Consider the following 12,776-nt stretch of genomic DNA (forward strand, 5'->3'; position numbering starts at 1 on the left):
AGTGGCCCTGGGCCTGACCTTTCATTGTCTGGAGCATCAGCTTTCTCATCAATGAACTAGGGTTCATATACCAGTTAAGCAGGGCTGTTCTGAGGCTGCCACATGGAAACCCACATGGAAAGTGTGCCCAGGCTCTGATAAATGGCACCCATCGCTGCTGCCACCCATATCAGATCTTTCCCTTTCTAGGACTGCTTTGGGGATAACAGCCTCCCAAAGACTTGGATAGATGTGATGGAGCTCCTTGTCCTGTCTTAGTCCATTCTGGCCATTATAACAACACATTATGAACTGGGGAGGTGGGGCTTAACCAAAGAAATTCACTTCTTACAGTTTTGGATGCTGGAAGCCCAAGACGAGGGGCCTGCAGGGTCAAGTGCAGGGGAAAGCCTTTTGTGTGGCAGCCTGCCACCTCTCTCTGCATCCCCACATGTGGGAGGAGCCAGGGTGCTTTCTGGGGTCTCTTCTATAAGGGCAAGTCCAATGTCCTCTCCCCTCCATGGTCCCTGCTTTGGCTAGACTGGCTTGGTGCCCACGGTTCCTCTCTCCAGCCACAGACTAGTATTAGTTTGCCACTTGGAAGTGGTCCTAGGAATTGCCCCAGGCTCTGCATTTTACCTGCCCTCCTGAGCATTCTGGGCTGGTCTGAGGGCTTTGTGACTCAGACCTGACCTTGGGATGTTTACTGAAGACCTTGGCTCTTGGATGTCATAATCATTGGGACAGGGTCCTTGGCTCCTAGCTTCCTGACCCCACTCTCTCCAGATCTGTCTGCAGCCACCCAGGATGCCTATAATTTCACACCCTCCTCATTCAGCCTTTACTCCCTCTCTTGGCCTCCAGGGTCTCATGCCAGGCCAGGGTCCCGGAAGCCCCTCTACTGAAGAAAGGGATTCAGGTCTAAAGACCCTCTTGCCCACACACAAGCAGCTCCCCACTCTCATTCTCTCTGGAAAGTCCCAGTTCAGTGGGAAGGGACCAACCTGGGATCTGAATAAAGTTGTCCATCTGTTGCTGTAGGCTCTCCTGCTTGGCAAGGACTTGGGGGAGCTGGTCCTGTGTTTCATTGTGGTAGGACGTCTCCAGGATCCGGAGCCGCTCCTGCAGGCTTAGAACTGGACACCCCACACCCCAACCCTTCAGCATTCTTTTAGGGACTTCATTAAATCCCAAGGCATTTGAACATAGCCCTGACACTGTGTGTTATATGTGCATAACTGTGTAAGTTCTGACTATGTAAACACATGTTTTGTGTACTGTGAGGACCTAGAGTGAGCACAGAGCTTTGTCTGTATCTTGCACATGGGCACTTTACACTCACAGATGTTACATGTCCATAGAACACGCTGGCACAGTCTGCACCCACTGCATCCATGATCATCCTGCATGCAGTTAAGAACTTTGTGCATGCTTGGGCATGAGTGCATGGCCACTAATATGCTGACCTGGCCTAATCATGCGAGGCATCAATGTGTGTGTGATGGGTGTTATGACAACTGGGCCCATGACACGCTTGAGCACCTTCACTGTCTGTATGCCGGAATTGCTTCCTGACCTAACCATTTGGACTGGGACCACTTTGAAAGTCAAATGATGTTGAAACAAAACACTGATCAACAAAGCTCCTTCCTAAACTAGAACTGAAAGAGACACATGTACCCCAATGTTCATCACAGCACTGTTTATAATAGCCAGGACATGGAAGCAACCTAGATGTTCATCAGCAGACGAATGGATAAGAAAGCTGTGGTACATATACACAATGGAATATTACTCGGCCATTAAAAAGAATACATTTGAATCAGTTCTAATGAGGTGGATGAAACTGGAGCCTATTATACAGAGTGAAGTAAGCCAGAAAGAAAAACACTAATACAGTATACTAACGCATATATATGGAATTTAGAAAGATGGTAATGATAACCCTATATGCAAGACAGCAAAAGAGACACAAATGTATAGAACAGTCTTTTGGACTCTGTGGCAGAAGGCGAGGGTGGAATGACTTGAGAGAATAGCATTGAAACATGTATATTATCATATGTGAAACAGATTGCCAGTCCAGGTTTGGTGCATGAGACAGGATGCTCAGGCCTGGTGCACTGGGATGACCCAGAAGGATGGGATGGGGAGGGAGGTGGGAGGGGATTCAGGATGGGGAACACATGTACACCCATGGCTGATTCATGTCAATGTATGGCAAAACCACTACAATATTGTAAAGTAACTAGCCTCCAATCAAAGTAAATAAATTAAAAAACAAACAAACAAAACTCCTTCCCACCGAGAGAGGGAATTCTTGATGTGAGATGCATAAGGCACACCTGTGTGAAATCACTGCCTCTTTATGGTCCAGACATACACATGTGTTGTCTATTTCTCCTTGCCTCCTTCTCCCCTCCACAACATACATGCACACAAGTAACACGTAACACACACTCCCCTTTCTGCTTTCCCCTCCCCTCCCCCACCACCCTGGTTGCCCAGGGCCTGAGAACTCTCTCCCAGCAGATGGGCAGCAGTGGCCCCAGGGCTCTCTCCTGAACCTGAGTTCTCTGCCAGGTGGGTCCACATTGTTACCCAAGGAAGGAGCAGACAGGACTCAGACGCTTTACCTTGTATCACCAATAGCCCAGCGCCCACAGTGAGCAGAACCAGGTACGTGACCACTAGGACCATGATGCAGTTCATTCCATTTCTCCTCTTGGGCTTTGGATCTGAAGTAGAACACAGGCAGAAAGCAGCTGCTAGAGAGGGTGGAGAGCAGAGGTCCCTTGCCTGGGCCCAAATACCCACTGGGTGAGCAAGGGGCTCACCATGAGTTTCCATGAGGGGAAAGACACAAAGACCAATGACACCCACATCCTCCCCTTGATCCTCCTTCTACAAGGCAAGAAGCCACTCTTTTGTGTGGCTGGGTGAAAAACAACTCTGCATATATTCTTTGCTGAAAGAGCACGATCCTTAAACCAGATATTACATCGGCCTTGCTCACTGTAGAAGTCCCAGTGTGCCACCTGCTACAGGGGGTGTGCAATAGATATATATCAGATTAACTGATGAATTAACATCTTTCAAGCTCAAAATTTTTGGAGGAAAATGATTGTTTCCATTTTATGAGCAGGGAGTGAGGTTTGGAACAGTTGAAAAACCTATTAGGTTATAAGACAAGATCTGCAAAATTCGTCCAGGCCTTTGCTTTCTTTTTCTTTAGATTTTTAAATTATGAAAGTAAAACATGCATAATATAATTCATCAAACAATATGGAGAGCATTTCAAGGATTAATAATCTCATAATTAATCCCCTGAGGTCCTAGCCTGCTGAGGTAAGCTTCATTAGCTTTCTGGAATGCAGCCTTCCTCCCATTCCCCCTTCTGAACAAACCCATATCCTCCTAGATGGACTGTTTCTCCTTTTAGTTTTACACTAATGATATCATGTTACAAATACATTATACTGTAGCACATGTGCTTATCATGTTGTGCTTATCACATGTGCTTTAGTAGTATGTAATCAACTAAAGCACATGTTCCTTCTGCAATGAAGAATTTTTCCATGGATTTCCTTCTAGTTTTCTCAGTCGACAGAGATTTAACTGTTCTCTTTATTAGTTGCTTCATATTCCTTAAAGATGCATGGCTAGTCTCTGTCTACCACAGGGTGTCCTCTCTACCTGTATGCACCCCTGGAGTCCAGCCCCACATGAGTGAGTTCTCCAACATACATCCTGCCCCAGTTGCTCCCTTGTTTTCAGCCCTTGGGCTCACTGCCCTCAGGACAAACAGCTCCTCTGTGGGTACATGTAGCCTGGTCTCCAGCCAGCTCTCCTGTGCCCATGCCTCTATACCTCACCTCCACCCCGATACTGACCTCTGAGCCCAGACCACTGGGGTTACACCCTTCTGACTTCAGACAGAGTATCTCCTCTGAATACCCAAGGAAGGAATATTCCTTCCTTCTTTATGCATAACTAATTATTACTCATCCTTTGGGAGCAGAGTAGAGACTTCCCTGCTCTAAGAATAAATCCTCAGGCTCCCCTGGGATGGGTGTGACCTCGCTCTGCTTCCCCACAGCATTGTGTTTTTATCTGCTGTGACCCTGAGCACCTTGAACTATTTCTATGTCTCAGTCCCCTTTATCTGGCCTGGAAGTTGCTAAGGCTGCATTCCACATCAATATGATAAGCTGGAAAAATGGCGACTGGCTAGTTGAATGGATGAATGAGTAGTCTGGGTGCCAAACGTGGGCAGAGTTGAACACTGCCAGTTTAAAAGTGTTGGGAGAGCATCAGGAATGCCACTTAAAACCTCAGGTACCATATAGTCATGATAGTGAGAATGAATAAGCGTGACAGGAAGCCTCACACTTAATAGAAGATGGTGGATGGCAAATACAGTCTCATAGACAGCACAAAATGTGATGAAACTTAACATGTGATGGGAGTAGAAAGATAAACTAAGTTTCAGAGACACACATATCATAGATGCTAGAGGTAGGGGTGAGGGCCAGCATGGAAGATACAGATATTTTTAACCACATGGTAGGAACATGGTGTAAGGCATTTGAAAAAGGATAACAACAGGAAAAACAGACATGACAGGGAGGTGGGAGTAGTTCAGGTCCAGAATGCAGAATGCTTTTTAATTCAGAGCTATAACTGGCAGAAAAGCAAAGTATTTTAGAACTGGGAACCTTAAATCTATAGGTTTTGTCTTTCTCTGATCAAATCAAAGGATATGATAAATTCTTTACCCCTATTTTGATCATTAACAGAAGAAGAAGATATTAAGAACAGGTGGCAAGAATACATAGAACTATACAAAAAAGATCTTAACGACCCAGATAACCATGATGGTATGATCACTCACAGAGAGCCAAGTCAAGTGGGCCTTAGGAAGCTTATTATGAACAAAGCTAGTGGGGGTGATGGAATTCCAGCTGAGCTATTTCAAATCCTAAAAGATGATGCTTTTAAAGTGCTGCACTCAATATGCGAGCAAATTTGGTGATCACAGGACTGGAAAAGGTCTGTTTTCATTCCAATCCCAAAGAAAGGCAATGACAAAGAGTGTTCAAACTACCACACAATTGCACTCATCTCACACAGTAGCAAAGTAATGCTCAAAATTCTCCAAGCTAGGCTTCAACTGTATGTGAACTGAGAATTTTCGGATGTTCGAGCTGGATTTAGAAAGAGGAACCAGAAATCAAATTAGCAACATCTGTTGGATCATCTAAAAAGCAAGAGAGTTCCAGAAAATCATCTACTTCTGCTTTATTGACCATGCTAAAGCCTTTAATTGTGTGGATCACAACAAACTGTGGAAAATTCTTAAAGAGATGGGAATACAAGAACACTTTACTTGCCTCCTGAGAAATCTGTATACAGGTCAAGAAACAACAGTTAGAACCAGACATGACACAATGGACTGGTTCCAAATTGGGAAGGGAGTACATCAAGGCTGTATATTGTCACCCTGTTTATTTAACTTATATGCAGAGTACATCGTGCAAAATACCAGACTGGATGAAGCACAAGCTGGAGTCAAGATTGATGGGAGAAATAACAATAATCTCAGATATGGAGATGACAGCATCCTTATGGCAGAAAGCAAAGAAAAACTAAAGAGCCTCTTGATGAAAATGAAAGAGGAGAGTGAAAAAGTTGCCTTAATACTCGACATTCAAAAAAATGAAGATCATGGCATCCAGTCCCATTACTTCATGGCAAATCGATGGAGAAACAATGGAAACAGTGACAGGCTTTATTTTTGGGGGCTCCAAAATCACTGCAGATAGTGACTGCAGCCATGGAATTAAAAGATGGTTGCTCCTTGGAAGCAAAGCTATGACCAACCTAGACAGCATATTAAAAAGCAGAGACATCACTCTGCCAAAAAAGGTCCATCTAGTCAAAGCTATGGTTTTTCCAGTAGTCATGTATGAATGTGAGAATTGGACTATAAAGAAAGCTGAGTGTCAAAGAACTGATGCTTTTGAACTGTGGTGTTGGAGAAGACTCTTGAGAGTCCCTTGGACTGCAAAGAGATCAAACCAGTCAGTCCTAAAGGAAATCAGTCCTGAATATTCATCAGAAGGACTGATGCTGAAGCTGAATTTCTAATACTTTGGCTACCTGATGCGAAGAGCTGACTCACTGGAAAAGATCCTGATGATGGGAAAGATTGAAGGCAGGAGGAGAAGGGACAACAGAGGATGAGATGGTTGGATGACATCACCGACTCAATGGGCTGAGTTTGAGCAAGCTCTGGGAGTGTGGTATGCTTCAGTCCATTGGGGTTGCAAAGAGTTAGACACGACTGATTAACTGAACTGACTGACGTCGATCATTTCATCTCTTAGTGGTTAGAAGAAACTGTCAAGAATGATAGCCCACAAAATGGGCCAGAATCTGTCTAATAAACCTAAACAGTTTATGCAAGAAACTTAAACCTGAGATCATTGAGATGACACAAATGTTGGAATTATTCAATAAAATTTTAAAGCAGCCACCACAAAAGTGTTTTGTTTAAAAACTCACAAAATAGAAGATATATAAAAGACTCAGATGGAAATTATAGAATTTCAAAATGCCAAAAATCCCTTTTAAACATCACCACATTGGCTCAATAGTGTAATAAATATGACAAAAGAAAGAATCATTCAACTAAATGATAGAACAATAGAAATTGCCCAACCTGAAAAACAGAAAATCAACAACAATAAAACGACAAATAAGCAGAGCCTCAGAGATGTGAGTCAACAAAAAAATTCACACACACAAAAAACACACAATACTCATCATTGAAGTCCCAGAGAGTGTGAAGCCGAAAAAAAAGAAAAAACTCAAAGAAATAACAATAGCTGAAAATTTCTCAAATTTGATGAAAGACCCTACAGATCCAAGAAGCTGAGCAAATCCCAAACATGGTAAATTCGAAGAAATCCATATCAAGATACATAGACAAAAATCTGAAAAATTTAGAGATAAAGAAAATCAAAAATCAAAAGAAAAAGAAAACATCTTGAAAACAGCCAGAGGGAAAAGAGAAATTACTTATAAAGTAATATCTATTTGGAATATCAGCAGATTTTTCATCTGAAACCACAGAGACCAGCTAGAAGTGGCACAATACTTTTGGTGTGCTGAAAGAAATTGTCCACCATGAATTCTATTCCTAGTGCATCCTTTAACAATGATCGCAAAATAGAGGTTCTCAGATGAAGGAAAACTAATAGAAAGTATTGCTCGTGAACTTACCTTTAAAGAATGGCTAAAGGAAATCTTCAAATAGAATGACAATGATGTAGGAAAAGGGAAAGAAAAATGGGTAAAATACAAGGATATATATTAAATTATCCCTCTCCTCACAGCTTTTAAAGATCACAATTGATGGTTGAAACAAATATATGATACCATTTAATGTGGCTTTCAGTGTATGTAGAGGAAATACCTCAGACAATTCATTTTAAAAAGTGAAGACAATAAAAAGACATAAATGTAAATAAGATTTTTGCACTTGACTCAAAGTGGTAAAATGTTGATACCACAGACTGTGCTGTTATGTATGTATATTGTAATGCACAGAGAAAGCACTAAATAAACTATTAAAAGAGATGTACAAACAAACTATAAATAAATAAAAATGGAACTCTAAAAAGTGCTCAAGTAACCTATAGGAAGATAAGAAAAGAGAAACAGATGAATGGGAAATAGAAGAAACAAAGAGAAAACACAAACTAGGATGGCAGATTTAAACCTAAAGTAACTATAATTACTTTCATAAATAATCTAACTATACCAAGTGGAGGGCAGAAATTGGCAAGGTGAGTGAAAAACTATGACCCTTTATAAGATGTGTATAAGAAACCAAACAGCAGAACTTCTGTTCACATGAAACAGAATTTATATAACTGAAAAGAGAAATGGACAAATCCTAGTTATAATTGGGGATTTAACACCCCATTCTCAGCAGTTGATAGGAAATCAGCCAAAGTATAGAACAACTGAACACCAACAGGATGGAACTAACATTTATAAAATGCCCCATGCAACAGCAACAGAATAATGCATTCTCTCCATGCATACATGGAATATTTACTAAGACCATATCTTGAGTCATAAAACAAACCTCAACAAACGGTAAAAGAAATTAAAATTTACAGATATTCTCTGATAATAATGGAATCAAAATAGAAGATAATAACAGAAAAATCTTCAAACAAGGGAATCTTTTTTTAACTTCTAAATAATGCACGGGTCATAGGAAAAGTCTCAAAGAAAAAAAATCTTAAAAAGAATTGAATGAAAGTGGAAATAAAAGATATCAAATTAGGGAATGCATCTAAAGCAGCACTGGAAAGGAAATTCACAGCATTAAAAGTTTACAATACAAATGAGGAAAGTTCTCAAATCAATAAACTCAGTTCTTACCTCAAGAAAACATAAAAGTAAGTCATAAACAACCAGGAAAAAAAAAAAAAGAAATAATAAAGACCAGAGCAGAAATCAACGAGATTTAAAATAAGAATACAAGGGAGAAAATGAAAAACCGAAAATCTGGTTGTTTGAATAAAATCAATAAAAATTGATAAAGCGCTATCAAGACTGACTTTCAAAGATAAAAAGAAAGAAGACACAAATCACCAATATCAAGAATAAAACAGGATGTATCACCACAGATGCTGCAGCCGTTAAAAAGAAAACAAGAAAATACTACTAACTTTATGCTAACAACTTGGAATGAACCAATTCTTGAAAAATCACAAACTATAAAAAACTCAACCAAGGTGAAAGAAATAATATAAATATCTATGCCTATTAAACAAGTTTAATTTGTAATTTAAAATCTCTTATAAAAGAAATATCCAGGTCCAATATCCTAACAAACCTTTAAGAATTAACACTAAATTCAGACAATCTCTGACGGTTTACAGAAGAATAAAGAGCACTTCTTAAGTCGTTTTGTAAGTATTATTATAATATGAAAATCAAAGACAGTACAAAAAGGAAACTAAAGATCAATATGTCTCATGAATGTTGACACAAAAATCCTCCACAAAATAGCAGTAAACCATATCCAATAAAGCATTAAAAAGATTTATATACTAAATAGGATTTCCAGGTATACATGACTGGTTCAGTGTTAGAAAATCAATGTAATCTACATATCAATAGACTAAAGAAGAAAAATCATGTAACTGTATAGTTAGTTAATGCAGAAAAAAGTACTTAACAAAATCCAATTCATGATAAACTATCATAATTATCACTCTCATAATAAATAACACATTTATAATATAACTCTCAGCAAATTAGAAGAGAACATTCTCAAATTTTCTTTTTTAAAAAAGAGTATCAACAGCTATCTAAAGCTTACATCACTCTTTTTTCTTTTTTTGATGTGGACCATTTTTAAAAGTCTTTATTGAATTTGTTACAATATTGCTTCTGTTTTATGTTTTGGTTTTTCACTGGAGAAGCATGTAGGATCTCCATTCCCCAACTAGGAACTGAACCCACACCCCCTGTATTGCAAGGCTAAGTCTATACACTGGACTGCCAGGGGAGGCCCTCTGCTTATATCACTATTAATGATGAGACAGAAAACTTTCCTCCTTAGACTGGGAACAAGGCAAGGATGTGTGTTCTCACTCCCTTTTTCTATATACAACTGACAAACAAGTGGAAATCAAAATTTAAAACATACATTTATAATTGGTCTAAAGAAAATGAAATACTTTGATATAAATTTAACAAAATGTACACCAGATCAGTATGCCCAAAAGTTACAAAATTTCCATTAAAAAAAAAAAGCAACAAAGACCCAAAGAAATATGGGAACATATCAAGTTCCTGGATTGTAAAACAACATAAAGATGTAAAGATGTCAGTTTTTGAACTATCTAGATGGACAGGGAAGCCTGGCGTGCTGCAATTCATGGGGTCGCAAAGAATCGGACATGACTGAGCGACTGAACTGAACTGAACTTAGAGGTATAATATAATTCTTACAAAATCCAGCAAGGTTTTTGATGGTATAAATTTACCCCAAAATTTATATGGAAAGGCACAAGCCCCAGAATAGTTAAAATCATCTTGAAAAAGAAGAATAAAATGTGAGAAATAACATTACTTTATGTTCAGAGTTACAATAAATCTACAGTATCAAGACAGTGAGGTATTGGTGCAGGGATAGACATGTAGATTAATGGACAGAAGGAAGGACACAGAAATAGACGCATACAAGTAAGTAAGTGAAAGTGTTAGTTGCTCGGTCGTGTATGACTCTGTGACCCCATGGACTGCAGCCCACCAGGCTCTTCTGTCCATGAGATTTTCCAGGCAAGGATAATGGAGTGTTGCCATTTCCTTCAAGTGTGCCCAACTGATTTTTGACAAAGGTGCAAAAGTAATTTACTTGAGGAAGGATAGTATTGATTGCTTCAATACCAGCAGATGGTATTGAAGCAGTTGGACGTCCATAGGCAAAATAAACAAACCTTGACCTAAACTTCACATCAACTCAAAATGAACCATGATATTATATTATAAAACTATAAAAGCTTTGGAATTACCCATAGGAGAAATCTTTAGGACCCAGTGCTAGGTAAAATGTTCTCAGACTTACACCAAAAGCACAATCCATAAAAGGAAATGTCAATAAATTGGACCCCAATAGAATTACATACTTTCACTTTGCAAAAGACTTTGTTAAGTGGATGAAATGACAAATTACAGACTGAGAAAAAATATTTGCAAATTGCATATCCAGCAAAGGATATATATTTTGAGTATATGAAGAATTCTCAAAAAGTTTAGCTTTAGTTTAGCTTAGTAAAAAAGAAAAATCCTATTAAAATATTAGCAAAAGACACAAAGAGACATTTCCCTGAGGAGGGTATATAAGTGACAAATGAACACATAAAAAGATATTCAACATCATTCAGTTCAGTTCAGTCGCTCAGTCATGTCCGACTCCTTGCGACCCCATGAATCACAGCACGCCAGGCCTCCCTGTCCATCACCAACTCCCGGAGTTCACCCAAACTTATGTGCATTGAGTTAGTGATACCATCCAGCCATCTCATCCTCTGTCGTCCCCTTCTCCTCCTGCCCCCAATCCCTCCCAGCATCAGGGTCTTTTCCAATGAGTCAACTCTTTGCATCAGGTGGCCAAAGTATTGGAGTTTCAGCCTCAGCATCAGTCCTTCCAGTGAACACCCAGGACTGATTTCCTTTAGAATGGACTGATGGATCTCCTTGCAGTCCAAAAACTCTCAAGAATCTTCTCCAGCACCACAGTTCAAAAGCATTAGTTCTTCGGCACTCAGCTTTCTTCACAGTCCAACTCTCACATCCATACATGACCACTGACCACTGGAAAAACCATAGCCTTGACTAGATGGACCTTTGTTGGCAAAGTAATGTCTCTGCTTTTTAATATGCTATCTAGGTTGGTCATAACTTTCCTTCCAAGGAGTAAGCATCTTTTAATTTCATGACTGCAATCACCATCTGCAGTGATTTTGGAGCCCAAAAAAATAAAGTCTGACACTGATTCCCCTGTTTCCCCATCTATTTCTCGTGAAGTGATGGGACCAGATGCCTTGATCTTAGTTTTCTGAATGTTGAGCTTTAAGCCAGCTTTTTCATTCAACATCATTAGCTACTAGGAGAATACAAATTAAAATTACAGTAAAGTATTACTATCACATGCTTATCAAAATGGCTAAAGTAAAAATAATGATAATACCAACTGCTGGCAAGGATGCAGAGACAGTGAATCAGTTGTACACTGCTGATGGGAATGTAAAATGGAACATCCACACTTGAGAAACAGATCAACTGCTTTTTATAATACTAAACATACCTAGAATCCAGCAATTAATTGCACTTTTTGGCATTTTCCCCAGAGAAATGAAAATTTGTGCTTGCACAAAAACTTTTCCATAAATAAGCATAGCAGCTTTATTTGTAATAGCCCCAAACTGGAAACAAACTGAAAGTCTTTCAGTGGGCGAATGGTTAAACCAACTGTGGTCCAGTCATATCACAAAATAATACTCAGTAAAACTCATTAATAATAGAACCAGCTATTGATACATACAACAACTTGGATGGATCTCAAGGGGGAAAAAAAGCCAATCTTTAAAAAGGTACATACTTATAATTCATGTAACTTCCTTTAAATAGAAAAATTATAAAGAGCCGATTGGTGGTAGCTGGGGATAGTGATTGTTGGACGAGAGAGAGGACATGCGTATCTCTAAAAAATACCATGAGGGAGATTTTGTGGTGATGGAATTGTTCCATATCTTGATTTTGGTAGTGGTTATGCAGGTATACACATCTGATAAAATTGTAGAGAACTATATTCACACACACAAATGAATGCATGTAAAACTAAAGAAACCTACATAAGCTCTGTGGATTGTATGAATATCAGTTCCCTGCTTGTCATATTGTACTAGAGTTACGTAAAATGTTATCACTGGAAGAAAATGGGTGAAGGTCACAAAGACTTCCCTGTACATTATTTGCAACTTTCTGTGAAATTACAAATATTTCACAATAAAAAGTGGAAAAACACCTCTGGGTAGTCAGAGTTTTAAAAAATGTTGAGAAATAAGGACATGAAAATACACAAAAGTCAGAACAACAATGTGAAATGAAAGTAGTCCTTTCAGCAAGGCTGACCCTGCATAGACTCCAAAGTTAAAGTCTGTTCAGTTCAGTTCAGTTCAGTTCAGTTCAGTCGCTCAGTCATG

The 12,776-nt window shown here is 39.3% G+C and overlaps 1 protein-coding gene across 4 annotated transcripts in view; it reads right to left on the bottom strand.

Moving 5' to 3' along the window:
* Nucleotides 1-12,776, bottom strand: part of MARCO (macrophage receptor with collagenous structure) — a 37,746-nt gene that overhangs the window by 20,085 nt on the left and 4,885 nt on the right. For all 4 annotated transcript variants that reach the window (XM_040228977.1, XM_040228976.1, XM_040228978.1 and 1 more), the window contains exons 2-3: nucleotides 2,616-2,717; nucleotides 984-1,115 (exon numbers count right to left, since the gene is read on the bottom strand). In XM_040228977.1, the coding sequence (XP_040084911.1) occupies nucleotides 984-1,115; nucleotides 2,616-2,717 (234 nt within the window). The remainder of the gene's footprint in view (nucleotides 1-983; nucleotides 1,116-2,615; nucleotides 2,718-12,776) is intronic.

This window comes from Oryx dammah, unplaced genomic scaffold, assembly GCF_014754425.2.
Source record: "Oryx dammah isolate SB20612 unplaced genomic scaffold, SCBI_Odam_1.1 HiC_scaffold_27, whole genome shotgun sequence".
Classification (NCBI taxonomy): Eukaryota; Metazoa; Chordata; class Mammalia; order Artiodactyla; family Bovidae; genus Oryx; species Oryx dammah.